The sequence below is a fragment of the Mustela lutreola genome, chromosome 5 (assembly GCF_030435805.1).
Source record: "Mustela lutreola isolate mMusLut2 chromosome 5, mMusLut2.pri, whole genome shotgun sequence".
NCBI classification, from domain to species: Eukaryota; Metazoa; Chordata; class Mammalia; order Carnivora; family Mustelidae; genus Mustela; species Mustela lutreola.
The window spans coordinates 133724154-133752063 of NC_081294.1; the positions used below are offsets into that span (position 1 = coordinate 133724154).

The window sequence follows — 27910 nt, forward strand, 5'->3', positions numbered from 1 at the left end:
ATGATATAATAAAGAAAGCATAATGATCTTTTTTATTTAAAAAAATGCTAAGGGGCAAAAAGTGTATGCACCTAAAAGAATGTCTCACTAACTAAAAGCAAAACTAAAAATAAAAACATTATACAGAAGCAAAATGATATTTTCTTTTGAAAATTTTCATAAAAGAAAGAAGTCAAGTCTGCAAATCATTCAGGGTAAAATATATGTTTATAAACCTACAAGAGACAGAATTCCTGCTTTCAAAGAATTTTATAGGCTAAAAACACAATAAAAATATTTTTGGAAAGAATTATAGGTCGTGAGATGTAAGAGATGCTTCATCAGTAAGGAAGCTCCTATTTTCTCCTTAATAGTAAAATTTCAAATTTTCAGTGAAGTAAGTATGATTTAGTGCTCCAAGGTAATGAAGAAACAAACATACTTTCTTAAATTTCCTGTCCTACCCATCTTCTGTAGGTGTCTTTAAATATTGGCCTTCTTAATGTCTTTCACCTTACTATTGGTGGGAAGCACAAAATGGACACTTCTAAGGAATATTTGATGAAGAACTGGTGATAGGACCCTGCCTGCACCCCAAGACCTTTAAGAGGTGAAAAAGAGCAGAGCACCCAGCGGGCTTTGAATTATGTCTTTGTGCTTTAGCTACAAATCTTCAACATGCTCAGATGGTCATTAACTGCACGAATTTCAGTTTGTGGACCTGGAAGTGGGAGGAAGTGGAGAAACAACAAAAGGAGCTAGCTGTGAGATTGCTGAATAAATGCAGAATCAAGCAAATGGAAGAAATAACATTCCTCACGCTTTGTGTTTGGGGAGCCAGAGAGATTTCATCAAAGCATAGCTTAGGCTGAAGTTTGCTTTTCAACAACTTTTTAAAAAGCAGAGATTTCATCCCCATACTCCTACTGGACAGGATAAACTGTTCAGTCAGGCCTGATCTCACCTGTGTCTTCAGGCCACTGAGCTGTAGCGCTAATCCACTCACCTCTGCTATTCCCAGAGAGGAGTCTATCCCTAAAGGAAGCTGGCAAAAATGCATAACTCCAGGGGGCACCCTTCACACATGCTAAAGCGTGAATGGTGCCATGTGAAAGCTGCCTCCTGAGCTGTGCCACATGACATGCTCCCGACAGAGGGATGATGAGGCTGCTGGGGTTCTCTCCATCAGAGTCAGAGATACTCTAAGTTAAATCGCTAGAGCCTGTAATAAGCAGTGAAAAACGGATAAGGACATAACATTTTTTCAAAGATTAATGATGAATGATTATCATTTGCGTAATGAACTGTAGACTCTGGTGAGAAATTTAATTGACTAATCCTTCAAAATCTATGGAATTCTCTGAGTCATAACCCCACCCCACTACTCTTTGGTCTCGATTCCCTCTGAGTTTGCATGTTCTCTTCCCCTATCCCAAATCCTTGTCCACATCCCTTCATTTGTACCTTTCATTAATATATCTTTTCTCAATTTGTCTCTTTCATCTTTCCTTCTGCTCATAATATTTATTTCTCTTTTCTGCTATTTTTTAGAATATTTTTATTCATTTATTTGAGAGAGAGAGCAAGCAGGAGGGAGAGGAAGAAAAAATCTGAAGCATACTCCACAGTGAGCATAGAGCTCAAAGCGGGGCTTGATCTTACAGTGGGGGGGGATCATGACCTGTGCCAGAACCAAGAGTTGGACCAACTGAGCCATACAGATGCCTCCCTTGCTCTGCTATTCTAAGCATTACCAATATGTCTCCTCTTCTCTCCCTTTCTGCTTTTCCTTTTTGTGTCCCAGCAGGCACCATTCCTCTCCATCTGCCATTTTACTGTCTATTGACCCTTCATGTCCTCTTGTCATATCCAGTTTCTTCTGTTTTTCTAGTTTTCTATCTTTTCCTTCAACTGACCATAACGAGAAGCCAAGGTACACTTGTCCATGTTCTCTCTGTGGTCCCAGGTTGATTATCTTCCATGTCTTTGGTCCTTGAGAATATACAGACTATTTGGGGGGATTCTAAAGTAAATCCTAAAGCCCTTGATATTTAAAGCTGGCATTTTCGTTATACTTTGATATACTGCAACCTCACAAATATTTATAATATATACTGAAGAATATTTTTATAATGTTTTTTTCTTCCAACAAGAGTACTGAAGTCCAGTCTGTGTGATCCTTCAATTCAAATGCACAAATCTTCCTCACTGATTTTAGAATTCCTGAAAAAATGCTTGAAACTATGTTAGAATGCTGTTCAAGCCTCTATTTCTCTGCAGACTTTTGGTGTACACAAAAGCCAAGCCTGCTTGCTGGCCTTATTCCACCAAATTATTATACCTCCAAATTATTATACCTCCAATAAAGTCAACCTTTGGACAACAACATTTTCATAATTTCAGAACACAAATAATGATTTATACAACTCTGAGCTTTTAGATTAAGTAGAAAGCTAGTCCAGTATAAAAATAATATAAAATAAATAAAACATTAAATTAATTAGGAAGAATAAAAAGGACAAAATGTAAATACACAAAATGAGAACTGGTTGAGGAAGAAAATAACCATAGAAATAGAGGAATCTTAATACACTACTTTAGTCAAATATGGCCAAATGATTCTGAAAAAGGGGATAAAATAAGTAGTATTCAAAGGAAGCATAATCTGCTAAAATTTACTGAAAAAAAAAAGAGAAAGAACAAAAGAGACTGATATTCAGGGTCGATACTCCAGATACTTTTATAGAATGGACCTCAAACAGAAAGAATTGAATTTAGCTGTACCTGTGCATCCTGGCCAATAGCCATACAAAAATAGAAAAATTTGACAAAGAGTTACCCTTAGAAGAGGCATAAGGTACTGATGGTTTAAGAGGAAATTCTATCAAACCTTGAAAGAGTAGATAATTCCAAATTACTGAAATTCTTTTAGAACATAAAAAAGAAAATAAATAAGAGCTTAGTATTTAATAAGTTAACATTTTAAATCAGAATAAATGTTGAAAGGAACTAGGTGATTCAATAAATATTGTTAGGATGACCGAGTAGCCATCTGGATTGACAGCTCACACCACACACACACACACACACACACACACACACAGGGAAACTTCAAGTGGACCAATGGCTAAAATATTCAAAATAAATCCTTAAAAGTACCAGAAAACAATATGACAACATCTTAATCACAAAATGAAAAGAGCTTTTCTAAATAGATTTATAGTGAAAAATTGATAAATTATATTACCTAGAAACATGACTAAGGCAAAAAATACTATAAGCAAAATTTAAAGATAGGAAGTGAAGGGGAAAATCAACATTTTTAGCTCTTACCACAGACAAAGAGACACATCAATTAATAAATAGTTCTAGCAAAGCTAAGTGAAAAAGAAACAAACTCAATGGAAAAATTGGCAAAAGAAATAGTTAATTCCCATATAAATAAAAAACAAAAGGCTCTTAACATATGAAAATTATTCACACCACTCACCTAAAGAAAACAATATTTAGAAACCATATTTCACTTTTCAGATTACAAAAGCCCAAAGTTTGTCAACACCTTCTACTGGAAAAACTAAAAATAAGCTAGTACTTCAGATATTGCTGGGAGCTGGGGGATATAAATTTGCACAATTCCTCTGAAAGACAGTTTGAAAATATCTACCAAAATTACAAAGGTATATACCCTCTGACTCAGAAATCACACTTCTGAGAATTACCTGCAGGTATACCTTCTCTTGTATAAAAAGTCCTCAAGTGGAAGTGGAAGGTTAAATTCTGTGGTAATATATAGTAGCAGATAATCTAAAACAATCCAGATGCCAACCAATAGGAAAAATTTGGCATGAAAAATATTTCCAAGAAATGAAGTTATATAAAAAATGTGAGATGATAAATGATATATTTAGAATGCTAACTTTTATGTAAAAATGGAGAGATAATTTAAAATACAATTCCTTTTGTTTACATTTTATAGACACTGAAAGGATACACAAGCAATTAATGATAGGGAGAGACAGTGGTAGACTAGGCAAATGAAGGTCAGTTATGGGAGGGAGGCTTTCATCATATTAAAACACTGATTAATTTTATATAATATTATCTATTTTAAACATGAGGAAATAGTTGCTAAGAAGAGAGTCCTTGATTATGATAGAATACCTAGGAGCTGTTGAGGCCAAGATTTGAATTGAAAAAGATAAAATGTGTTAAATAATGTGGCACATATTATATATCATTTATATGATTTTGAAATGCAATATATTAGAGTAACAGGACTATTTTGAATAATGTTTCATTTTACCTTATAGTAACATGTAGAACTCTCTTCTTCACAGAATCCTTTTTGTTCAGATATTTCCCTGGATCCTGTTTTTTCAATGGTTCTTTCAAAGGAAGAACATGGGCTTCAGTGGAGGGGAAGAACAGTTTGGAAAGAGCATTGGCAATTCTCCAGCCTATGTATTTAGAGTAAGTTTCATCCCCCACATTTGATGAGACTTTTGTACTATAATTAGTGAAGGGATCAGTTGGGTCATTTAACTCAGCCTGTTGAAAGAAAAGAAAAAGGAATCAGTTGAAACAGAATTAAATGTGAGGAAAAATGATACATTTTTAAATAAAAGATAAATGTATGTTTATTTTGACTAATGTTGCATTCTTCCTGCTAAATAAAAATAACTTCTATAAGAAAAAAAGCAGATTCCCAAAAGATATTTTAGATTATAAGTTTTTACTGAAATAAACAATTAAGCATGAAAAAAGTCTTGAAATTTCAAAAACTTAATGATATTATTTCCTTTCTTTTTAAAGATTTATTTATTTATTTGACAGAGAGAACACAAGTGGGGGGGGGTGAGAAGGAGGAACAATCCAAAGCGGACTCTGCACTAAGCACAGAGCCCGCCAGGGGGCTTGATCTCACCACCCCAAGATCATGACTTTAGACTCACAACTCCGAGATCACTACCTAGACAAAACCAAAAGTCAGACACTTAACCAACTGCACCACTCAGGTACTCCTTAATGATATAATTTTGGTCTTAAATTTGTATGGTTCTCATACCTGAATTTCATATTTATAATATTTAATAAGAAATTAAGTAATCAGAGAGGAAGCAAGATGATGGAGGAGTAGGAGGCTTAAATATTAGGCCCTTGGAGTTCAGTTGGATAGTTATCAAACCATTCTGAACACCTACAAACTCAACAAGAGATAGAAGAAAAGAAGAAAGAAGAGCAACAATTCTAGGAACAGAAAATCGACCACTTTCTGAAAGGTGGGATGTGCAAAGTGAATCTGAAGCGATGGGAAGATAGACTGCAGGGTAAGGGACAGCTCCTGGCAGGCCGTGAAACAGTGGAGCACAAAATTGGAACTTTTAAAAGTCTGCTCCACTGAGGGACATCGCTCCAGAGGCTGAGCAGGGGTGGAGCCTTCATGGGGACTGTGTCATCTCAGGACCCACCGGGTCACAGAAAGACCAGGGGTGCCTGAGTGTGACAGAGCTCCCAGGTATCAGAGAGGGGAAGCCAGCTACTTATACCATGATCTGAGGCCAGTTGGGCCACTGCTCTTCAAGCAGGGACCCCACAAGTGGCAGATCTGGAAGGGATCTGGAGTAGGAAACTGCTGGGTTTTGAGACTCCAAACAGAGCTGTGCACCAGAGAATGAAACTCTTGGTCACACATTTGGTGAGCATGGAGTGTGGTCAGAGACCAGGGAGATGGGAGGGATTGATGGCTTCTCTCTGAGGATGCACTGAGGAGTGGGACCTCTCAGCTCCTTCGGGCTGGAGATAGGGAGGACGCCATTTTCATTCCCATCCCCCAAAGCTCTATGGAAAGCATTCAGGGAACAAAAGCTCCCATTCAGGGAACAAGAGCCCCAGACACCAAAACCGAACAGATTACTTAGCCTGCCTCCTGGCAAAGGTAGTATAACTTTGCCTCAGGCAAAGACATTTGAAAATCACAGCAACAAATCCCTCCCCCAGAAGATCAGCAAGAACATCCAGCCAAGACCAAGTTCACTGATCAATGAGAACCGCAGAACTCCAGAGCAACACATAGAATTCGTGGCATTTTCCCCATGGTCCTTTAGTCTTTCAAAGTTAAATTTTTTTAATTTTATTTTTCTATTCTTTTTTTTTTAACTTTTCCTCTTTCCTCTTGTAATGCTTTTTAACTATTTTATTTTATCAATAATTTTTTTTAAATCTTTTAAAATTTTCATTATTATAGTCATATTTTATCCCTTCATTGTATTTAACCTTATTTCTTGTATACATATAGGCTTTTTTTTTTTCTTTAAAATTTTGGGATACAATTTCTTCTAATAGATCAAAGTATACCCTAAATCTAGCACATGGTTTTGTTCTAGTCTCCAGCCTGATCATATTCTCTCCTCCTTTTTTTTTTTTCTTTTTCTTTTTCCTTATCAATTCCTAATTTAGAATCCTTTTTAATTTTTATCTTTATGGTCATATTCCATCCCTTCATCATGTTTATTCTTATTTTTGTACATATATAAGTTTTTCTTTCTTTAAAATTATGGGTGGTAGTTTCTTCTAAGAGACCAGAATATACCCCAAATCAAGTATGTGTCTCTGTTCTATTCAACAGTCTAATATATACATTTTTTTAATTTTTCCCTCTTTCTTCTTCCCCCAGTTTTGGGTCACTTCTGATTTGCTTAGTGTATATTTTTCTAGGGACTTTGCCACCCCTTTAGTATTTTGTTCTCTCATTCATCTGTTCTTATTGGATAAAATGAAAAGGCAGAAAAACTCACATACACACACACAAAAAAAAAAGAACAAGAGGCAGTACTGATAGCTAGGGATGTAATCAATATGGACATTAGTAATATGTCAGAACTAGAGCTCAGAATGACAATTATCAAAGCACTAGCTGGGCTTGGAAAAGGCATAGAAGATATTAAAGATTCCCTTTCTGGAGAAATAAAAGAACTAAAATCTAGTCAACTTGAAATTAAAAAAGCTATTAAGGAGGTGCAATAAAAAATGGAGGCTCTTACTGCTAGGACAAATGAGGTATAAGAGAGAATGTGATAGAGAAGACCAAATGACAGAGAATAAAGAAGCTGAGCAAGAGAAAGAAAAACAACTACTGGACCATGAGAGGAGAATTTGAGAGATAAGTGATACCATAAGATGAAACAATATTAGAATAATTGGGATTCCAGAAGAAGAAGGAGAGAGAGGGGGGCAGAAGGTATATGGAGCAAATTAGAGTGAGAAATCCCACAATTTAGGGAAGGAAACAGGCATCAGAATACATGAGGCACAGAGATCCCCCTTAAAGTTAATAAAAATAGGTACATATCCATCATCAGATAGTAAAACTTACAAGTCTTAATGACAAAGAGAAAACCCTGAAAGCAGCTCGAGACAAGATGTCTATAACATACAATGGTAGAAATATTAGATTGGCAGCAAACTTATCCACAGAGACCTGGCAGGTCAGAAAGGACTGGCATGATATATTCAGAGCATAAATAAAGAAAAATATGCAGCCAAGAATATATATCCAGCTAGGCTGTCATTGAAAATAGAAGGAGGGATAAAAAGCTTCCAGGACAAAAAATAAAAGAATTTGCAAACCACAAACCAGCCCTACAGGAAATATTCAAAGGGGTCCTCTAAGCAGAGAGAGAGTCTGAAAGTTGTGGACCAGAAAGTAACAGAGAGACAATATACAGTAACAGTCACCTTACAGGCAATACAATGGCACTAAATTCATATATTTCAATAGTTATCTGAATGTAAATGGGCTAAATGCCCCAGTCAAAAGACACTGGGTATAAGAACAGATTTAAAAAAAAAAAAAAAAAAGACCCATTGATATGCTGCCTGCAAGAGACTCATTTTAGACACAAAGACACCTCCAGATTTAAAGTGATGGGGGTGGAAAACAATTTACCATGCTAATGGATATCAAAAGAAAGCTGGGATGGCAATCCTTATATCAGATAAATTAGATTTTAAACCAATGACCATAATAAGAGATGAGGAAGGACACTATATCATAATTAAAGGGTTTGTCCAACAAGAAGATCTAACAATTTTAAATATCTATGCCCCTAACATGAGAGCAGCCAATTATATAAACCAATTAATAACAAAATCAAAGGAACATATTGACAATAATACAATAACAGTAGGGGACTTTAATAGTCCCCTTCACTGAAATAGACAGGTCATTGAAGCAAAAGACCAGCAAGGAAATAAAGGCTTTAAATCACACACTGGATATATTCAGAACATTCCATCTCAAAGCAACAGAATACACATTCTTCTCTAGTGCACATGAACATTCTCCAGAATAGATTGCACTCTGGGTCACAAATCAGGTCTCAAACAGTACCAAAAGATTGGGACCATTCCCTGTATATTTTCAGACCTCAATGCTCTGAAACTGGAACTCAATCACAAGAGGAAACTCGGAAAGATCTCAAATACATGGTGGCTAAAGAGCATCCTACTGAAGAATAAATGGGTCAACCAGGAAATTAAAGAAGAATTCAAAAAATTCATGAAAATGAAGACAAATGTTCAAAATTTTTAAGACACCGCAAAGGCTGTCCTCAGAGGAATGTATATAGTAATACAAGACTTTCTCAAGAAACAAGAAAGGTCTCAAGTACACAACTTAACCCTATACCAAAAGGAGCTGGAGAAAGGACAGCAAAGAAAACCTAAACCCAGAAGAAGAAGAGAAATCATAAAGATCAGAGAAATCATAAAGATCAGAGCAGAAATCAAATAGTAAAAATAGAAACAACAACAACAAAAAAAAAAACTAGAATAGATCAAGGAAACTAGGAGCTGGTTCTTTGAAAGAATTAATAAGATTGAAAAACCTCTGGCCAGACTTATCAAAAAGAAAAGAGAAAGGACCCAAATTAATAAAATCATGAATGAAAAAGGAGATATCACAACCAACACCAAAGAAATACAAACAACAGAATCTATAAAGAACTTAGCAAACTCAACACCCAAAGAACAAATAATCCAATCAAGAAATGGGCAGAGGACATGAACAGACATTTTTACAATGAAGACATCCAGATGGCCAACAGACACATGAAAAAGTGCTCCATATCACTCGGCATCAGGGAAATACAAATCAAAACCACAATGAGATATCACCTCACACCAGTCAGAATGGCTAAAATCAACAAGTCAGGAAATGACAGATGCTGGCGAGGATGCGGAGAAAGGGGAACCCTCCTACACTGCTGGTGGGAATGCAAGCTGGTGTAACCACTCTGGAAAACAGCATAGAGGCTCCTCAAAATGTTGAAAATAGAACTGCCCTATGACCCAGCAATTGCACTACTGGGTATTTACCCTAAAGATACAAACGTAGTGATCCAAAGGGGCATGTGCACCCGAATGTTTATAGCAGCAATGTCCACAATAGCCAAACTATGGAAAGAACCTAGATGTCCATCAATAGATGAATGGATCAAGAAGATGTGGTGTATATACACAATGGAATACTATGCAGCCATCAAAAGAAATGAAATCTTGCCATTTGCGACAACATGGATGGAACTAGAGCATATCATGCTTAGCGAAATAAGTCAAGCAGAGAAAGACAACTATCATATGATCTCCCTGATATGAGGAAGTGGTGATGCAACATGGGGGCTTAAGTGGGTAGGAGAAGAATACATGAAACAAGATGGGATTGGGAGGGAGACGAACCATAAGTGACTCTTAATCTCACAAAACAAACTGAGGGTTGCTGGGGGGAGGGGGGTTGGGAGAAGGGGGGTGGGGTTATGGACATTGGGGAGGGTATGTGCTTTGGTGAGTGCTGTGAAGTGTGTAAACCTGGCGATTCACAGACCTGTATACCCCTGGGGATAAAAATATAGGTTTATAAAAAATAAAAAATTTAAAAAAAAAGCAAAAAAGAAATACAAACAATTATAGGAATATATTATATACAACCATATGCCTACAATTTTGACAATATGGAAGAATGGATGCATCCCTAGAGATGTATAAGCTACCAAAACTGAAGCAGGAAGAAATAGAAAACCTGAATAGTCCCATAACCAGTAAGGAGACTGAAGCAGTCATGAAAGATCTCCCAATAAACAAGAGCCCAGGGCCAGATGGCTTCCCCTGGGCATTCTACCAAACATTTAAAGAAGAATTAATACTTATTCTCCTGAAACTGTTCCAAAATATGGAATTGGAAAGAAAACTTCCAAACTCATTTTATGAGGACAGCATTACCTGGATCCCAAAACCTTGATCCCTTGATCACAAACAAGGATCCCATCAAAAAAGAGATTTATAGACCAATATCCCTGATGAACACAGATGCAAAAATTCTCACCAAAATACCAGTCAATAGGATCCAAGAGTACATCAAAAGGATTATTCACCAAGTGGGATTTCTTCCTGAGCTGCAAGGTTGGTTCAACATACGTAAATCAATCAATGTGATACAACACATTAAGAAAAGAAAGAACAAGAACCATAGGATACTCTCAAGTGCTGAAAAAGCATTTGACAAAGTACAGCATCCTTTCTTGATCAAAACTCTTCAGTGTAAGTATAGAGGGTACATGCCTCAATACCATTAATGAAAAACCCACAGTGAATATCATTCTCAATGGGGAAAAACTGAGAGCTTTCCCCTAAGCTCAGGAATACAGCAGGGCTGTTCACTAATACTACTGCTATTCAACATAGTACTAGAAGTCTTAGCTTCGGCAATCAGGCAACAAAAAGAAATAGAAGGCACCTGAATAGGCAAAGAAGTAGTCAAACTCTCACTCTTTGCAGATGATAGGATACTATATGTGGAAAACCCAAAAGACTCCACTCCAAAACTGCTAGAACTCATACAGGAATTCAGTAAAGTATCATGATATAAAACTGATGCTCAGAAATCAGTTGCACTTCTATACGATAACAGCAAGACAAAAGAAAGAGAAATTAAAGAGACAATCCCATTTACAATTGCACCAAAAACCATAAGATACCTAAGAATAAACCAAACCCAAGAGGCAAAGAATCTGTACTCAGAAAACTATGAAGTACTCTTCAAAGAAATTGAGGAAGACACAAAGAAATGGAGAAATGTTCCATGCTTCTGGCTTGGAAGAACAAATATTGTGAAAATATGCTACCTAAAGCAGTCTACACACTTAACACAATCTCTATCAAAATGTCATCAACTTTTTTTCAAAAAAATGGGATAAATAATCCTAAAATTTTTGTGGAACCAGAAAAGACCCCATGTAGTTAGAGGAATGTTGAAAAAGAAAACCGAAGTTGGTGGCATCACAATTCCAGACTTCAAGCTCTATTACAAAGCTGTCATCATCAAGACAGTATGGTATGGACACAAAAACAGACATATAGATCAATGGAACAGAATAGAGAGCCCAGAAATAGATCCACAACTCTATGGTCAACTAATGTTTGAAAAAGCAGGAAAGAATGTCCAATGGAAAAAAGTCTCTTCAACAAACGGTGTTGGGAAAATTGGACAGCCACATGCAAAGAAATGAAGCTGAAGCATTTCTTTACACCACACACAAAAATAGACTCAAAATGGATGAAAGATCTCAATGTGAGACAGGAATCCATCCAAATCCTTGAGGAGAACACAGGAAGCAACCTCTTCGACCTCAGCTGCAGCAACTTCTTGCTAGAAACATCACCAAAGGCAAAGGAAGCAAGGGCAGAGATGAACTATTGGAACTTTGTCAAGATCAAAAGCTTTTATACAGCAAAGGAAACAGTCAACAAAACCAAAAGACAACTGACAGAACAGGAGAAGATATTTGCAAATGACATATCATATATATATATATAATGCAGCCATCAAAAACCAGAATCTTGCCATTTACAGCTGCATGGCTAGAACTAGAGGGTATTATGTTGAGCAAAATGAGTCAATTAGAGAAAGATGTCATATTATTTCTCTGATAAGAGGAATTTGAAAGACAGGGCAGGGGGCTGTGGGGGGGTAAGAGGAATTTGAAAGACAGGGCAGGGGGCTGTGGGGGGGTATGGAAGGAATAACTGAAATAAGATGGGATTGGGAGGGAGATAAACCATGAGACTCTTAATCTCACATAATACCCTGTGCGTTGCTGGGACCTGGGGGGTAGAGATAGGGTGGCTGGTTTATGGACATTGGGAGGGTAGGTGCTATGGTGAGTGCTGTAAAATGTGTAAGCCTGATGGTTCACAGACCTATACTCCTGGGGCAAATAATACATTATATGTTAATTTTTTAAAAAAAGAAACTTAGCAGCAGTTGAATTTCATCTCTCTATACATAATCTAAACTTTCATTGAAACCAACAAAAATCTAAACTTTCTTTGAACAAAATGTGGGTTAAGGAAAAACAGAAAAGGGCGTTGTATTTAGCTCACATTGGGATGTTCTACGATTTATATTTAAATTAAATGTAATATGTTATAATCTTTAAAAAAAGACCTAATAAAAATTTCCACAATACTTAAACTATTTTTAGTCAGGACTGTGCTATTTTCTGAAATTTCCTATTTATGTTCAATAATGTCCATGACTGATTTTTAATTAAACCTTCTTTTGAAATGGCTAGAGGCATATTTTCTCTGGCTAGAATTGGTAATGATAAACGAAGATGTAAGTTTCAATATCTCATGTTACATTTTTTTAAAATGTTCACAATATGTTCATGTTAGGAATTCTTTTGTAAATAAACTGGAGGCTTCCTCCTTGCATTAAAATTTTTACATTTTTTATTCAATATTACCATCTTCAGGCAGTTTATTACCATTCACTCAGGATTCATTTTCTATGCCTATTGATCATGTGGTAGAAAATTAAGGAATAGGAAATGTTTCCCTGCATATGAACATCCAACTTAAACTCTTAAGGCTGTCAAGATCAGGTTTGGCTCAAGCAAATTACTATTTAAAGATGGACTATTGCATTTAGACAAAATTATATTGGGGAAAAAATGAGAACAATATCGTAATAAAAACTGAAAAACATAAAGGGTTAAAGCAATGAAGAAAATAACCAGAGGCACATAAGTAAATAGGGATTACTGTGAAAGCTCTGGAGGATGGGAAAGAGTAAAATGCAAAACTATGTATGTTTATAGTATACAGTATAAGCGAACAATTATGTCTATACTATTCCCAGTTGTTGCATATCTTGATTATTAACTAGACTGAAATCACAGAAACAGCATTCAATTTGAAATAAAAAACTAAACTGTGTCTAGGACATTTCATAGGTGTGGTGACTTAGAGGATATTAGTTAATGTCTCAAAGTCTGCAGGTTCATCTGTTAAAAGGTAATTACAGTACCTATATTTTTCTAGCCATTTCTTCTTATTTACTGTTTGTGTCCAGTACAAATCAATTCCATAGCCTGAGAAGTTACTATGAATAAAGGCATAAATACACAAACACAATATATAATCCAAAATAGATATACGACATTCACATATGAAACAAAATGTAAGTTCAATCACACACTCAGTAGCTTGAGATCTGTTCAATATGGTTGTTCCGGGGTAGATTTCTAAAGATTAAAAAAAAAAAAATGACCTCAGTTATCAAGACTACTGTGGCGATATTAGATACTAGAATATGTAGTCATCAATGTGCGACCATGTGAACAAAAGACTTTAAGGAGTATCTATTTTTAAGAAGGTTTCTCCGCCTCAAGGCAGCTGTGAAAGATTTACTTTCCCAAATTCAGCACACTTTAGGCTTACGACCAGGTTTTATCTATCTAAAAATATTGACTGATAGCAGAAAGCATTCCAAATGAGACCATTCTGATTCACAGAGTCTCTTCAAAAAGTATTTACAGAAAGAGTACAAAAATTCTGAATTTGTTTCCACTCTTCACTTCCCATATTTGATTTACAGTTTGATTCACATATTTGTCTTTTTAATTTCAAGATGTGTCAATTTTACCTTCAAAACATCATTTTTTCAATTGTAAAAAGTATTCAAGATGTGCAGAAATAAAAAGTATTTTCAAATTAGTTGAGGTCAGTGTACTTTTTGGAATCATTTTAGCTAAATGAATCACACTTTCATTGAGTGGTAATAGGTGGTAAATATATAAGCAAAATTTACTCATTATGCTAGGATTTGGGGTAGACTCAGTCCATCACTACCCTGGTACATGTCAGTTACTATATAAAAAGTCAAACATGATGTAAAACCCAAAGCCTCAAAAGAAAGAGTTCACTTCTCAAGAAACAGTGGTATCTAGAGCACATTGGCCTTAAATTAATACAGCTGAAACATTAAGGAATTACAGTAACACCTGGAAGTACCTTTTAATGTACCTATAAATAGAATCTTTGAAGCTTTTTGTATTAACTATTTTACAGCATTAATGAACTAAATGGAAACCAGATCTCTTTTCCATATTTCATCCTTTGCCTCTAGATGAGATAAAATCTAGTGTCATCTTTAGGTACAGTTTTATGTGTCTTGTACTTCTTAAACCATGTAAGAATATCACCTCAATACTAATTTTGGATGTTTCCCTTCATCTTGTAGTTGAAACTCCAGCAGATTTAATATTGGGATTCATTTTCTAGCCAAACCCTTCACATGCTCTCTAAACCATTCAATTTTAGGATCCTCAACATTTTCTGTGTCAATAAAATAAGGTGTGGAATTAACAAATTCAAAGAAAATCTGTTTGTTCCTTATCACTATGGATGTCTATACACCATCTGGATTGGATTTAGAAAATGGGGAGGTACAGGTGACCCCCCCTTATCCATGGCGATGTGTTCCAAGACCCTCAGTGAATGCCTGAAACCATAATACTACTGAACCCTATATATGCTTTTCACTACACATACAGACCTATGATGGGGCTTAATTTATAAATTAGGCACATTAAGAGATTAACAGCTGTAATAAAGTAGAACAATTGTAATAATATTCTGTAATAAAAGGTTAGTGAATGAGTCTCTCTTTATCTCTCAAAATATCTTATTGTCCGTACTCACCTTCCTCTTGTGGTCATGCGAGATGTTAAAATGCCTATGTGATAAGATGTGAGGTGAATGGCGCAGGCGCTGTGAAGTAGCATTCAACTATTATTGACCTTCTGATGATTGGTCACGAGCTTCATCTTCATCTTCTTCTGGACCATGGGTGACCCCAGGTAACTAAAAGCTCTGAAAGCTAAACTGCTGATAAGGAAGGACTACTGGAGATATTTCTTGGCTGCAGTCTCGTAAGAGCAGAGATAAAGAACAGAGAGGAGACTAGCTGTTCACTGCAGAGCCTTACCTCTTGTGTGGGTGGTGGGTTTAGCTAGATTAGAGGCAGGTGAGGTATTCTGGGAGGAGTTACTGGAAAGCATTACAACAGTTGCTTGATTTGAATAAATCTGCTTGGGTAGGAGCACACCAGAATCAGCAGCCCCCATCTGATTCTGGCCACCAAAGATTTGCCCCAGTTCCCCTCCCACTTGCATACCTCCACAGATACCAGATGCATGGAAAACCTCCAGCAATGGTGGGCTGGGGGCAGGCAGGGTGGTTTACCAATACAGTTTATTCTGCTTACCTTCCCTGGCTCAAATTTTTTAAAAAGAAAAGATACTTCAAAATCAATAATAATATGTAATATTGTGCAAATATTTTACTATGAGCTCTTGCATTATAGGAATGATGGATGAGGGGCATCTGGGTGGCTCAATCAGTTAAATGCCTGCCTTCAGCTCAGGTCAAAACCTCAGGGTCTGATATTCAAGCCTCTGCTCCCTGCTCAGAGGGGAGTCTGTGTCTTCCTCCCCCTCTGCGCTCCCTCCACCACCACCACCACCACCACCCCCGCCCCGTTCCCCGCTATTGCTGCTCTCTTGCATGCTCTTTTGCTCGATCAAATAAATAAATAAAATCTTTTTTTAAAAAAGAGCAATGGAACAATAAATGTGTAAGTAAATGAACAAAAAAAAAGGGAGGGGTAAATTTCTGGTAAAAAAATACATTGTCTTCAGACATAACATTACCCTGCATTACAGAATATTGATGCTGTTTTTTATCATGACTCATTTGGCTACACCTTGTTTTCTTACTTCCCAGGACAGAAAAGTTGTAGATCCAGATGCCAATTCTTTCAACAAGCAAAATGAAGGCATTTCTTCATCTCTCGTCATGGTTTACTCATTGAAAGCCCACGTGAATTTCTCTCCCCCATTGATATTCAAGGCATTTGACTAACGGAAGTATAGTATCAAATATCAGTCAAATGCATATTTAACTTATCTAGGAAAGATTTTGTTTTATTGCTTTCCTGGAGGAAGAACCAGCAAATAGTATGGGCTTTGCAATTAGATCTGAAATCAGTTCTGGCATTTCCATTTGTTAGTTGAGGGTGCGAACTTTGGAAAATGTTACCTCTCTAGGCCTATGTTTTGTCTTTGGTTTAGTTCTGTCTTGTTTTTCATTTGTGATATGGAGATAATAATAACCACTCTGAGTTTTGTGAGGGTTGACTTAGCATACAGCGAGAAGTTCAACAAGTATCCAGGAATTCCCTGAGACAGAACACTAATGTCCCAGCCTTTGCAGATCACCCCATAGAAGACTTGCCAGACTGAAAACAATTATGTTATATTGTCACTTTTACATTAGCAAATTTGTGAAATAGAATATAATTATTCTACCACAGTCATTTCTTTTTTAAAGAGTCTTCCTTCACTTAAAGCCATTATTCTAATATTATAATTCAGAGACTTTAATGCCAACACATATAAATCTATATCTATACTTTTTGGGAGTAGACAACACAAAATATTAATGACTATTCCTTACAACAGATACCAAAATCATGAATTCACTACCATTTGGCCTACTAATAAACATTACTTCAAACTCCATTTATACACATTATTTATACATTATTTACATTTTTATCGTATGTCCCTACTTTTTAGCAATGCTCAGGTAGGCTTTAAAATTTGGAATTTTCCTTACTGCATTATTGAAACAACATTTTTTACTAAGAAATGAATAGTTATTCCTGAACATTTATGTTAATTTTACTCATTTAGTATTAAAGTTGGGAAGGTGGTGTTAAAAAATATTTCTCTCACACACATGATCTAGCCACGTGTAAGGGCAGATACACACCCTTTTGTTTTTGTATTGGGCACAATGGTGGTAAAAAAAAAAAAAACAGCATTTATGTAAGTTAGCAAGCAGATGCATAAATCAGTACAAAGGGAAATTCTCTAAGGAATCACAACATAGTAGCAATGCCAAATAAATAAATAGAGTCTCTCCAGAGTTTTAAATTTTCTGTCAATAATTAAGGAAATGTAACAAACACGTCAACATGTAAGCTAACTCACACTCTGCTTGATATGAGAGAATGAAAAAGAAAGAAATAGGATGGTAGCTATTGCAGCAGAGTTTATAACAAATTCTGTTTCTTTCATCTCTCTCTCTCTCTCTGTTATTTCTCCACATCTCCTTAAGTAATCCTAGAGCTAGGTATATTTAACTTGTTTTCAGGGGGGGAAAAATGACAATTTTATTCTTTAAATTTCAAAATTTAAAGTGAGTCATATGTAGCACCAAAAGATTATTTCCTACAGGAGTTACAAAATCTCCAAAGAGAGGACAGCATGAGAAACTCCTAACTATTAAAATGTGGTCCTTAGTTCATCATTATCTGTCATTATCTGGGGGCATGTTATAAATACAGAATTTCAGGCCCTAGTCCTATATATCTTAAAGTCTAAGAAGAACTAATGTAATAGATTAAGAAAAGCACCAAGATGGGAATATCCACCTTTCCAGTTGTGTGATCTTACACGTTATTTAACCTCTCTGAGCATGTTTTCTTATTCCTAAAATGGGGTGATAATAATACTCCCCTTTATAGTGTTATTACAAAGGTTAAACACGAAAATTGAATACATTAAAGCACAGTGTCTGATATACAAAAATTCTTCAATAAATATTAATGCCTTATTTGTATTTAATTTTGGAGAGAGGACATGGCAGAGTGGAAATAGAAGAGCCTTTAAGCCACTCATAGATGCATCCACCACCAGCCACTTATTTTAATTGGGCTTAGACTCAGACACTCCCATCTTTGTATGTGATGGAGGTGCTGGGAGAGTTATGGAGCACAGGTGAGTTAATATATGGAAACACTTAGCACAGTGCCTGGCTCACTGTAAGTTCCACAGATAGTTTCGTTTTCTTAAAACAGTGCACCCTGTTACATTAGAATTCTACTAATGTAATTCTACTAAGTCCAAAGAAATTCTATTCTTTGGAAGACACTGCACTCTTCCAAAAAGACATCTCCCTTTCCATACTCAGAGCTTTCATTTATGTCAAAAGAAGACCCATATGTGGAGGAGAAGTGAGGTAGGTACTGAGAGAATAGAATCTAATCATGTTGTTTATTCTATTTTGCCACTTTATAGAGTACATTAGGAGGATAAGAATATCATTAACAATAAAAACAAATTTTAGTTTAAAACGAAAATAGAATCAAAATGGATGAAGAACCTCAATGTGAGAAAAGAATCCATCAAAATCCTTGAGGAGAACACAGGCAACAACCTCTTTGAAATCAGCTGCAGGAACATCTTCCTAGGAACATCACCAAAGGCAAGGGAAGCAAGGGCAAAAACGAACTATTGGGATTTCATCAAGATCAAAATTTTTTGCACAGCAAAGGAAACAGTTAACAAAACCAAAAGACAACTGACAGAATGGGAGAAGATATTTGCAAACAACATATCAGACAAAAGGTTAGTGTCCAAAATCTATAAAGAATTTAGCAAACTCAACACACAAAGAACAAATAATCCAATCAAGAAATGGGCAGAGGACATGAACAGACATTTCTGCAAAGAAGACATCCAGATGGCCAACAGACACATGAAAATGTGTTCCACATCACTTGGCATAAGGAAAATACAAATCAAAACCACAATGAGATATCACCTCACACCAGTCAGAATGGCTAAAATAAACAAGTCAGGAAATGACGGATGCTGGCAAGGATGCAGAGAAAGGGGAACCCTCCTACACTGCTGGTGGGAATGCAAGCTGGTGTAACCACTCTAGAAAACAGCATGGAGCTTCTTCAAAATGTTGAAAATAGAGCTACCCTATGACCCAGCAATTGCACTACTGGGTATTTACCCTAAAGATACAAACGTAGTGATCCAAAGGGGCACGTGCACCCGAATGTTTATAGCAGCAATGTCTACAATAGCCAAACTATGGAAAGAACCTAGATGTCCATCAACAGATGAATGGATAAAGAAGATGTGGTATATATACACAATGGAATACTATGCAGCCATCAAAAGAAATGAAATCTTGCCATTTGCGACAACATGGATGGAACTAGAGCATATCATGCTTAGCGAAATAAGTCAAGCAGAGAAAGACAACTATCATATGATCTCCCTGATATGAGGAAGTGGTGATGCAACATGGGGGGTTAGGGGGGTAGGAGAAGAATAAATGAAACAAGATGGGATTGGGAGGGAAACAAACCATAAGTGACTCTTAATCTCACAAAACAAACAGGGTTCCTGGGGGGAGGGGGGTTGGGAGAGAGGGGTGGGGTTATGGACATTGGGGAGGGTATGTGCTATGGTGAGTATTGTGAGGTGTGTAAACCTGGTGATTCACAGACCTGTACCCCTGGGGATAAAAATACATTATATGTTAATAAAAAATAAAAAATTAAAAAAAAATTTTAGTTTAGAGATCTCACCATGAAACATTGATCACAAAGTGCATTACCTGGTGAGTCAAAGGTACACTGAATAAAGTCACATATTCATTTTAGCTTTACATATTTCTTTTTGATATTTTAGGTCATATACCAGATGGAAGAAAGCATTTATACTTGATGACTTTTCCTAGATGTGCCAACATATGCTGCTGAATTGCCTGTACAGAAGAGCCTTGCTCATTGCAAGTCTCCCTGGAAGTATTTCAAACAAAGCACATCAATTAACATTTGTTTATTATGCCACTATGAGTATATGACAGTTTTTTATTTCTTTCCCAAATTCTCAGGCAACAGTTGGGTTTATATTGCTTTTGTCAGATGAAGTTTCATGTTTAGAGATCTATTTAGAATTGTTTTTCATTTCAAATACTCTATTAAATATTTCACCTCTCCTGTAACCTCCATTAAGCATCAAATTACATAAACAGATATAACAAGATTTATAGATGATAGGATGCTATTCTGGATTTAAAAAACATGCAAGACATGAGAGCATATAGTATAGTTAGTTAAAGATTTATCAGGGATGCAGATAAATTGAGGTATTAAGTACAAAATTTTATTCATTAAATTCAATAGTTTATCATATGAATTGCACATTTACTTTTAAAGTATAAAAAGAGAAAATTTCTACTTAATCCATAAACATGGAAGTATATTCAATCCTTCTGAAACAAATCCTTCCCAATGTAATGTACACAATAGTTTATCATTAAGGCTTTGTTTCATTCTGTGTAGGTAATACAGCGATGACCTTACATGATGAAAGCTTCTGGCATCAAGGTGTTAGGAGGGAAAGAATAAACAAAGGTTGTCCTATAAGCATAGACATCTGCATCAACTGAAATAAAAGTAGAATACATATTTTGTTTTAGGTGGAAATATCTGAGACACAAGCCTTCATAGGTTTAGAAATAAATAACCTTTGTAGTTTTATTACTGTATGTAAGTGTTGCCAAGTTAGTGTCAGAAAGAAAAAAAGAAAAGGAAACCTTGATTTTACCATGCACATGTCCTGTAAAATTAAACACACTTCAACGATGTTATATAGAAAGTGTTCAGACTATTCCAGACAAGAAAGCAAGATTTTAATATAATCAAAATATTCGCTGTAAGACATTAGTCCAAATGTGCTCCTCCTTTTTTAAATCATTTTGTTTTTGTCTTATTCAGATACCTGAAGTTTAGTTGAGTAACATATTCTACAGCATCACTAATTAACTCCCTTAAAAAGGCATCCTTTAAAATCTGAAATCAATATGAATATTATTTTTCTCAGAGAAATTAAGCATAAAAGGGAATGAATATCATCTGTGGAATTTAGGAAAGAAGATCACATAGGAGTAACACAAGAACAGAGCACAGAGACCACAGAGAGAAAAACTGAGAACTGTATAGATGTTAATCACTTTGGTCATTTGGCCACTTTGGTCATTTGGCCATTATTATTCCTGAAACCCACTACAGACATGTTAATATGCAATTGAACATTAGGAAAATATCATCTAATAATAAACTGAAAAAAACCTTTATGACCAAAGTCATAAAAATGATGCAAAGAACTCCATTTTAGGGGTGCAAAGAACCTCAGAATAAACAGAAAAATTGATTAGAACTTAACTTTATGTCATTTTGATACCAACACAGAATTCTTAGCCTATAAAACTACCCTTCAGATTCTTTCTTTTAAAGATTTTTTTTTATTTATTTGACAGACAAAGATCACAATTGGGCAGAGAGGTAGGCAGAGAGAGAGAGGGAGAAGCAGGCTTCCCGCTGAGCAGAGATCCCAATGTGGGGCTCGATCCCAGGACCCTGAGATCATGACCTGAGCCGAAGGCAGAGGCTTTAAGCCACTGAGCCACCCCGGCGCCCCTCCCCTTCAGATTTAAATGGAATAAAAACATCTTCAAGTAAATGAAAATTAATAAAATTAGACACCAGGAGATTCTTACTAAAAGAATATGAAAGGGTTTTCTTTGAGCAGAAGAAGAAGAATGCCATGCAGAAGGTCAGAGATTCAAGAAGGAAGGGTAAAGAAAGAAACATGCAAATATGTGGGTAAATTTAAAGAATATTGAGTGTAAAAAATAATAATATATTGATATCTGTAAACACATGCACACATAACATCCATATATACACACAATTAAAATGTTCAACAGGAAGATTATGTAAGTAGAGAGAAATAAGTGGAGTTAATATTTTTTTAAAGATTTTATCATTTGTCAGAGAGAGAGAGACAGCACAAGCAGAGGGAGCAGCAGGCAGAGGGAGAAGCAGACTCTCTACTGAGCAAGGAGCCAGATGCAGGACTAGATCCCAGGACCCTGGGATCATGCACGACCTGAGCCAAAGGCAGACACTTAACCAAGTGAGCCACCCAGGTGCCCCAAAGTTAAAATATTTTGAGACAGTTTAAGGCCTAGGAAAATATTAAATTTCTTTATATTAGACTTCAATAACACAAGGATTCACCTTATAACATCTTTGGTAACAAGGAAAAGGTGTAACCATCAGACAAATAAAGGGGGTGGAATAAAATGGTATAAAAAAATCTTCCCAAAAAAGGCAAAAAATGAGATTTAAAAAAGGAAAGGAAGTACAAATAGAATGGTAAATAACAATATGTAGAAATAAACACATATATTATAATGATATTAAATGTAAACAGAATAAACATTGAAATTTAAAGACCATAATCTTTAGGTTAAAAAAAAATATACTGCTTCTCCAAAGAGCTAAACATAAAAAGATTCAGAGAGCTTGAAATAAAAAGATGGAAATAGATATGCAAACACTAATCAAAAGACCCCTCATAAAAGAAAGCTACCACAATTACACTCACAACCAAAAGGTACACTTATTATAAAGAAGAACATTTTAAAATGAGAGGATCGGGCGCCTGGGTGGCTCAGTGGGTTGGGCCGCTGCCTTCAGCTCAGGTCATGATTCCAGCATCCTGGGATCGAGCCCCGCATCAGGCTCTATGCTCAGCAGGGAGCCTGCTTCCCTCTCTCTCACTCTCTGACTACTTGTGATCTCTCTCTGTCAAATAAATAAATTAAAATAAAATAAGAGCATCATCACTGAGCACAGTAGAATTGAACTAGAAATCAAAATCATAAGTAACCACAAAACCTCCATATGTGTGGACATTAAGTCACGAACTTGAGTAAACTGTGGCTTAAAAATAGAAATAATAGTAGAAATTAGAAACTTTTGATTTGAATAATTAAAATATTACTTATCACAACTTCTAGGATACACTTAAATTAATGTAGAGAAGGAAATTTAAAGTATTAAAATCATATGTTAGAAAAATGCTGCAAGTCAGTGACAAGGAACACAGTTAAGTAATTTTGGAAAAGGAGCAACACATTAAATGCAAGGAAACTAGTGGAAGGAAATACTAATTTACTACCAGAGATTAAAGAAAACATAAAATTAGAAATTAGAGAAAATATAAAATAGAGTATCAGTATCAAGAGAGTCAAGGTTTTTTAAAACTTTTTTAAAGATAATTTCTTTTAGAGAGTGCACACATGAATGGGGGGAGGTGCAGAGGGAGAGAGAGAATCTCAAACTCCATGCTGAGCACCGAGCTGGATTCGGGGCTCAATCTCACCACGCTGAAATCATGACCCAGGCCAAAGTCAAGAGTGAGATACTTGGGGCGCCTGGGTGGCTCAGTGGGTTAAAACCTTTGCCTTCAGCTCAGGTCATAATCCCAGGGTCCTGGAATAGCCTGCATTGGGCTCTCTGCTCAGCATGGTGTCTGCTTCCCCCCTTCTCTCTCTGCCTGCCTCTCTGCATACTTGTGATCTCTGTCAAATAAATAAATAAAAATCTTAAAAAAAAAAAAAAGAGAGAGAGAATCAGATACTTAACTGACTGAGCCACCCAGGTGCCCTGAAAGTTGTTTTTCAAAGGACAAAGAAGTTGATTAAATCCTTAGCATGATAGATTAAAAAGAGAACAAAAGCAAAAATAGTAATAGTCAGGAATGAAGAAGGGAATATCATGTCAGATCCTAAAGACACTGAGATATTATAGAAAGATATTGTGAGCAACTTCATAAAATATCACATGAAATTCCTAGAAAAAATAACTGATGCAAGGAGAATTAAAGTCTAGGAAGGTACCCAACTATAAAAGAATTCCACACGGCACCCAGGTGGCTCATCTGGTCCAGCATCAGCCTCTTGATTTCTGGGTCATGAGATTGAGCCCCACACTGGACTCCGTGCTGGGTGTGGAGCCTGCTTAAGATTCTTTCTCTCCTTCTTCCCTCTGCCCCTCCCCTGCTGCTTACTCTCTCGGGGGGGAAAAAAAAAAAGATGTTACAATTAAAACTTTTCTGTATGTATTTTTGACAAATTGTCAAATACTACAGAATTTTTAAGGAAGACATTATGACCACACTACAAAATTCTCCCAGGGAACAGGGGAAAAAAGATAATCACTTCCCAATTTATTGCATAGATACAGCGTAACTCTGATGAAAAACCTTATAGAAAACATTATAAGAAAAAAAAATTTATACAGATGCAAAATCTTTAGCAAAATATTATCAAAGTAAATATGACAATATTAAAAGTGATATTACGTCATCATCAAGTGTTTTCATTCCAGGACTGCAATGATTGTTCAACTTTAGAAAAAGCAAACAATTTAATTTACCACAGTATCCATGGGCAAGTTACTTCATCTTTCAAAAATTTAAATGTCCTTATTTAAAATTTCAATTTCCTCATCTATAAAATCAGGAGCATGAAAATACAAATAACATACAGTTTTTATGAGGATTAAATAATTAATGCATATAGTGCTTAGCACATGGCACACAGTAAGCGCTCAACAAGTCTATTATTATCAATGCCTTTAAAAATGATAAAAACGAAAGAAACATTTATATTAAATAATTTAGCTGACTAAAATCTCACATATGCAACTCTTACTATGTCAAAAAAAAAAAAATCACCCAAAACTTAGAGGTTTAACACAACTATTTCTTTAGACCACAGTTAGGTCAACAATTTAAGATAGACACAGCAGATCAGTTCCTCTGGTCTTAGCTAGGCTCATTCATGAGTCTGTAGCCAGGAACTGGTTACTTTTTGGCTGGGGTGGGGAGGGGCAGTGGATCAACTAGGATGGCTTGTCTCTGTGCCATATTGTCTCTCATCTTCCAACTGGGTAACTTGGGTTTGTTCCCATGACAGTTACAGTGTTCCAAGAGAAAAAGAAAGGGCAGGCCCCATTCCATAAGCAATTTTATTTTTTATTTTTTTTTAAGATTTTTTTTTTAAGATTTTATTTATTTATTTGACAGAGATCACAAGTAGGCAGAGAGGCAGGCAGTGAGAGAGTGAGAGAAGGAAGCAGGCTCCCCGCTGAGCAGAGAACCCGATGTGGGACTCGATCCGAGGACCCTGAGATCATGACCCGAGCCGAAGGCAGCGGCTTAACCCACTGAGCCACCCAGGCGCCCTCCATAAGCAATTTTAAAATCTCCATTTGGGAGCGTCTGGGTGGCCCAGTCTTTAAGCATCTGCCTATGGCTCAGATCATGTTCCCAGGGTCCTGGGCTTGAGCCCTACATTTGGCTCCCTGCTAGGCAGGGATTCTGCTTCTTCCTCTGCCTCTGCCCCCTACCCCTAACACTGACTCTCTCTCTCTCTCTCTCTCTCTCACACACACACACACTCTCTCTCTCTCTCAAATAAATAAATAAATAATGTTTTTAAAAAATCTCCACTTGTGTAACATTGGTATTGCCTTACTGTCTGAATCAAGTCATGTGGTCAAGTCAAGTCTTTGAGTATAGAAGAATCATGCCAGGGATGTGAATATAGGGAGTCTTAAATAAATTGGGGACAATTACTCTAATTATGTACTAAAAGTTTCAAGATAATAATTCATTATTTTAAAAAGATATAAAGAAATGTATACATGATTTTACCCAAAACAAATTACCCACCTATTAAAATTCAATAAGAAAAATTTTCTCCCACAAATCATGAGACTCTTAATCTCACAAAACAAACTGAGGGTTGCTGGGGGGAGGTGGATAGGGAGAGCGTGATTGGGTTATGGACATTGGGGAGGGTATGTGCTAGGTCAGTGCTGTGAAGCGTGTAAACCTGCCGATTCACAAACCTGTACCCCTGGGGCTAATAATACATTATATGTTTATTAAAAATTTTTAAAAATTAAAAAAAGAGAAAAATTTTCTCCCAAAATTAACTAATTGTTTTACTTAGCATTTCTATTTTTATTAAACCATCTCTAAGTTTCTAAGACATTAGCATGGTAACCCAAACATAACTTTCAAATGTAATGCCTACTACTGTTCAACCTAAACCTTTTTTTCTCCAACTAGGCAGGTAAACCAAAGGCTTTTTCTTACACAGTGTTCTTATTTCTGCTCAGCTCACACTTTCTTATCTATGAGATACACTCCTTGACTCTGCTCCCTTGAGTCAGGGAGCAAAACTCATCATTAAGTTTCCAGCTAAAGTACTACTTAAAGTACTACTTAAAGATGACAACAATGTATTCCTCATTAATATAAGGAAAAAGTTAGAGACAAAACATTGACCTGAACTCCCACTGTGTACCGTGAAATTTGATGGGACTAGCCATATAGGTAATATTCCATCTTCTTAATAAAAAAAACCAAGATTTTATTTGAGAGCAAGAGAGAGTACATGCATGCATGCATGGAAGGGGCAGGTAGACGGGGGATGGAGGATGGAAGGAGAGGGACCACTGAGTAGGGAGCCTGACCACACAGGACTCCATCCTAGGACCCTGAGATCCTGACCTGAGATGAAGGCAGACACTTAACTGACTGAGCCACCTGGGGTCCCATATAATATTCCATCTTCTGAATCTTCTGTCTCTTGAATGAGACACTAAAGATTACTGTGTAAAGGACATTTTTGGGATTTCTTTGTGTTTTCCATAGACTTCAGCATGGCAAAATAGATTTAGGACTCAATGTGTACATATTTATTTCATATTTTCTACTGAATTTGGTGAAAATTTTTATATAATTTTTTAGCACATATACTTGTAGTATCAATATTAAATAAAGGAATTTAAACTAATTTAAGTGATATTTCAAAGTCTCTAGCTAGCCATTCTATCATTTATATCCATAAATCATGTATTTGTTCCTTTAATAATGCAAATCTCTCTCTCTCTCTACCTAACTTTTAGATAATATAGATCTAGAGTGAATTGTATATTTTAGTTCATCTCTCTAATGCAAATAAGTATTTCTTATATTAAATATGTACTATATCTAACTTAATATAACTGCCTTTAGAAATTTCTAGTTTAGGGGCACCTGTGTGGCTCAGTTGGTTAAGCATCTGCCTTTGGATCAAGTCACGATCCCAGAGTCCTGGGATCTAGCACCATGGCAGGCTACCTACTCAGCAAGGAGCCTGCTTCTCCCTCTTTCTCTGCCACTCCTCCCTCTCCTCTGCACACACATTCTCTCTTTCTCTCAAATAAGTCAATAAAAAATCTTTAAAAAAATAAATTTATAGTTTAGATTTTTCTCTGAGGAAAACTTGCCTTCCCACACATTTACTATTTCAAATGAATGAAAGCGTCCTTTAGAAGTCTTCTCACTAAGCACTAAAAAAAAAAAAAAAAAAACCCAGCACATCTAGTTATACTTTTGTTTATTCCTTGATTCTCAGAGCTGACTGCTTCAGTAATAGGTCTTTCCTTGGATCTAGCAACTAAAAAATATTTGCTATGTCTGATTAACTGACTTAATGAATTTCAAATATAACTGTCTATAGATATTTACTAAAATTTTGAAGAAAGATTATCCTATACCAAATGACTGCAAACAGGCACATGAATAGGATTCTAATTATAGAAATGACAAATTTGAGTGGCCTTATTTATTTGTTGACGGTATACAATCCATTTGAGATGTGAAGTGGCATATAAAAAAAGATGCAAAACCAGAGAATAATATGAATAATTGAGAATTCATAAAAAATGAAAAAAACAAAAAGAAAATAATAAGACTGAGTGAGATGAAGTCATACTGTCCTCTATTTCTTTTTAGAAGCTTAGCCAAAATTTGAC

The 27910-nt window shown here is 36.0% G+C and overlaps 2 protein-coding genes across 7 annotated transcripts in view; one reads left to right on the forward strand and one right to left on the reverse strand.

The window, feature by feature from the left end:
• The window catches only part of TMEM232 (transmembrane protein 232), a 302946-nt gene that overhangs the window by 161593 nt on the left and 113443 nt on the right, over positions 1–27910 (reverse strand). For all 6 annotated transcript variants that reach the window (XM_059175633.1, XM_059175632.1, XM_059175637.1 and 3 more), the window contains one exon: positions 4283–4527. In XM_059175633.1, the coding sequence (XP_059031616.1) occupies positions 4283–4527 (245 nt within the window). The remainder of the gene's footprint in view (positions 1–4282; positions 4528–27910) is intronic.
• SLC25A46 (solute carrier family 25 member 46) overlaps positions 1–27910 on the forward strand; it is a 180902-nt gene that overhangs the window by 15587 nt on the left and 137405 nt on the right. The window lies entirely within an intron of this gene.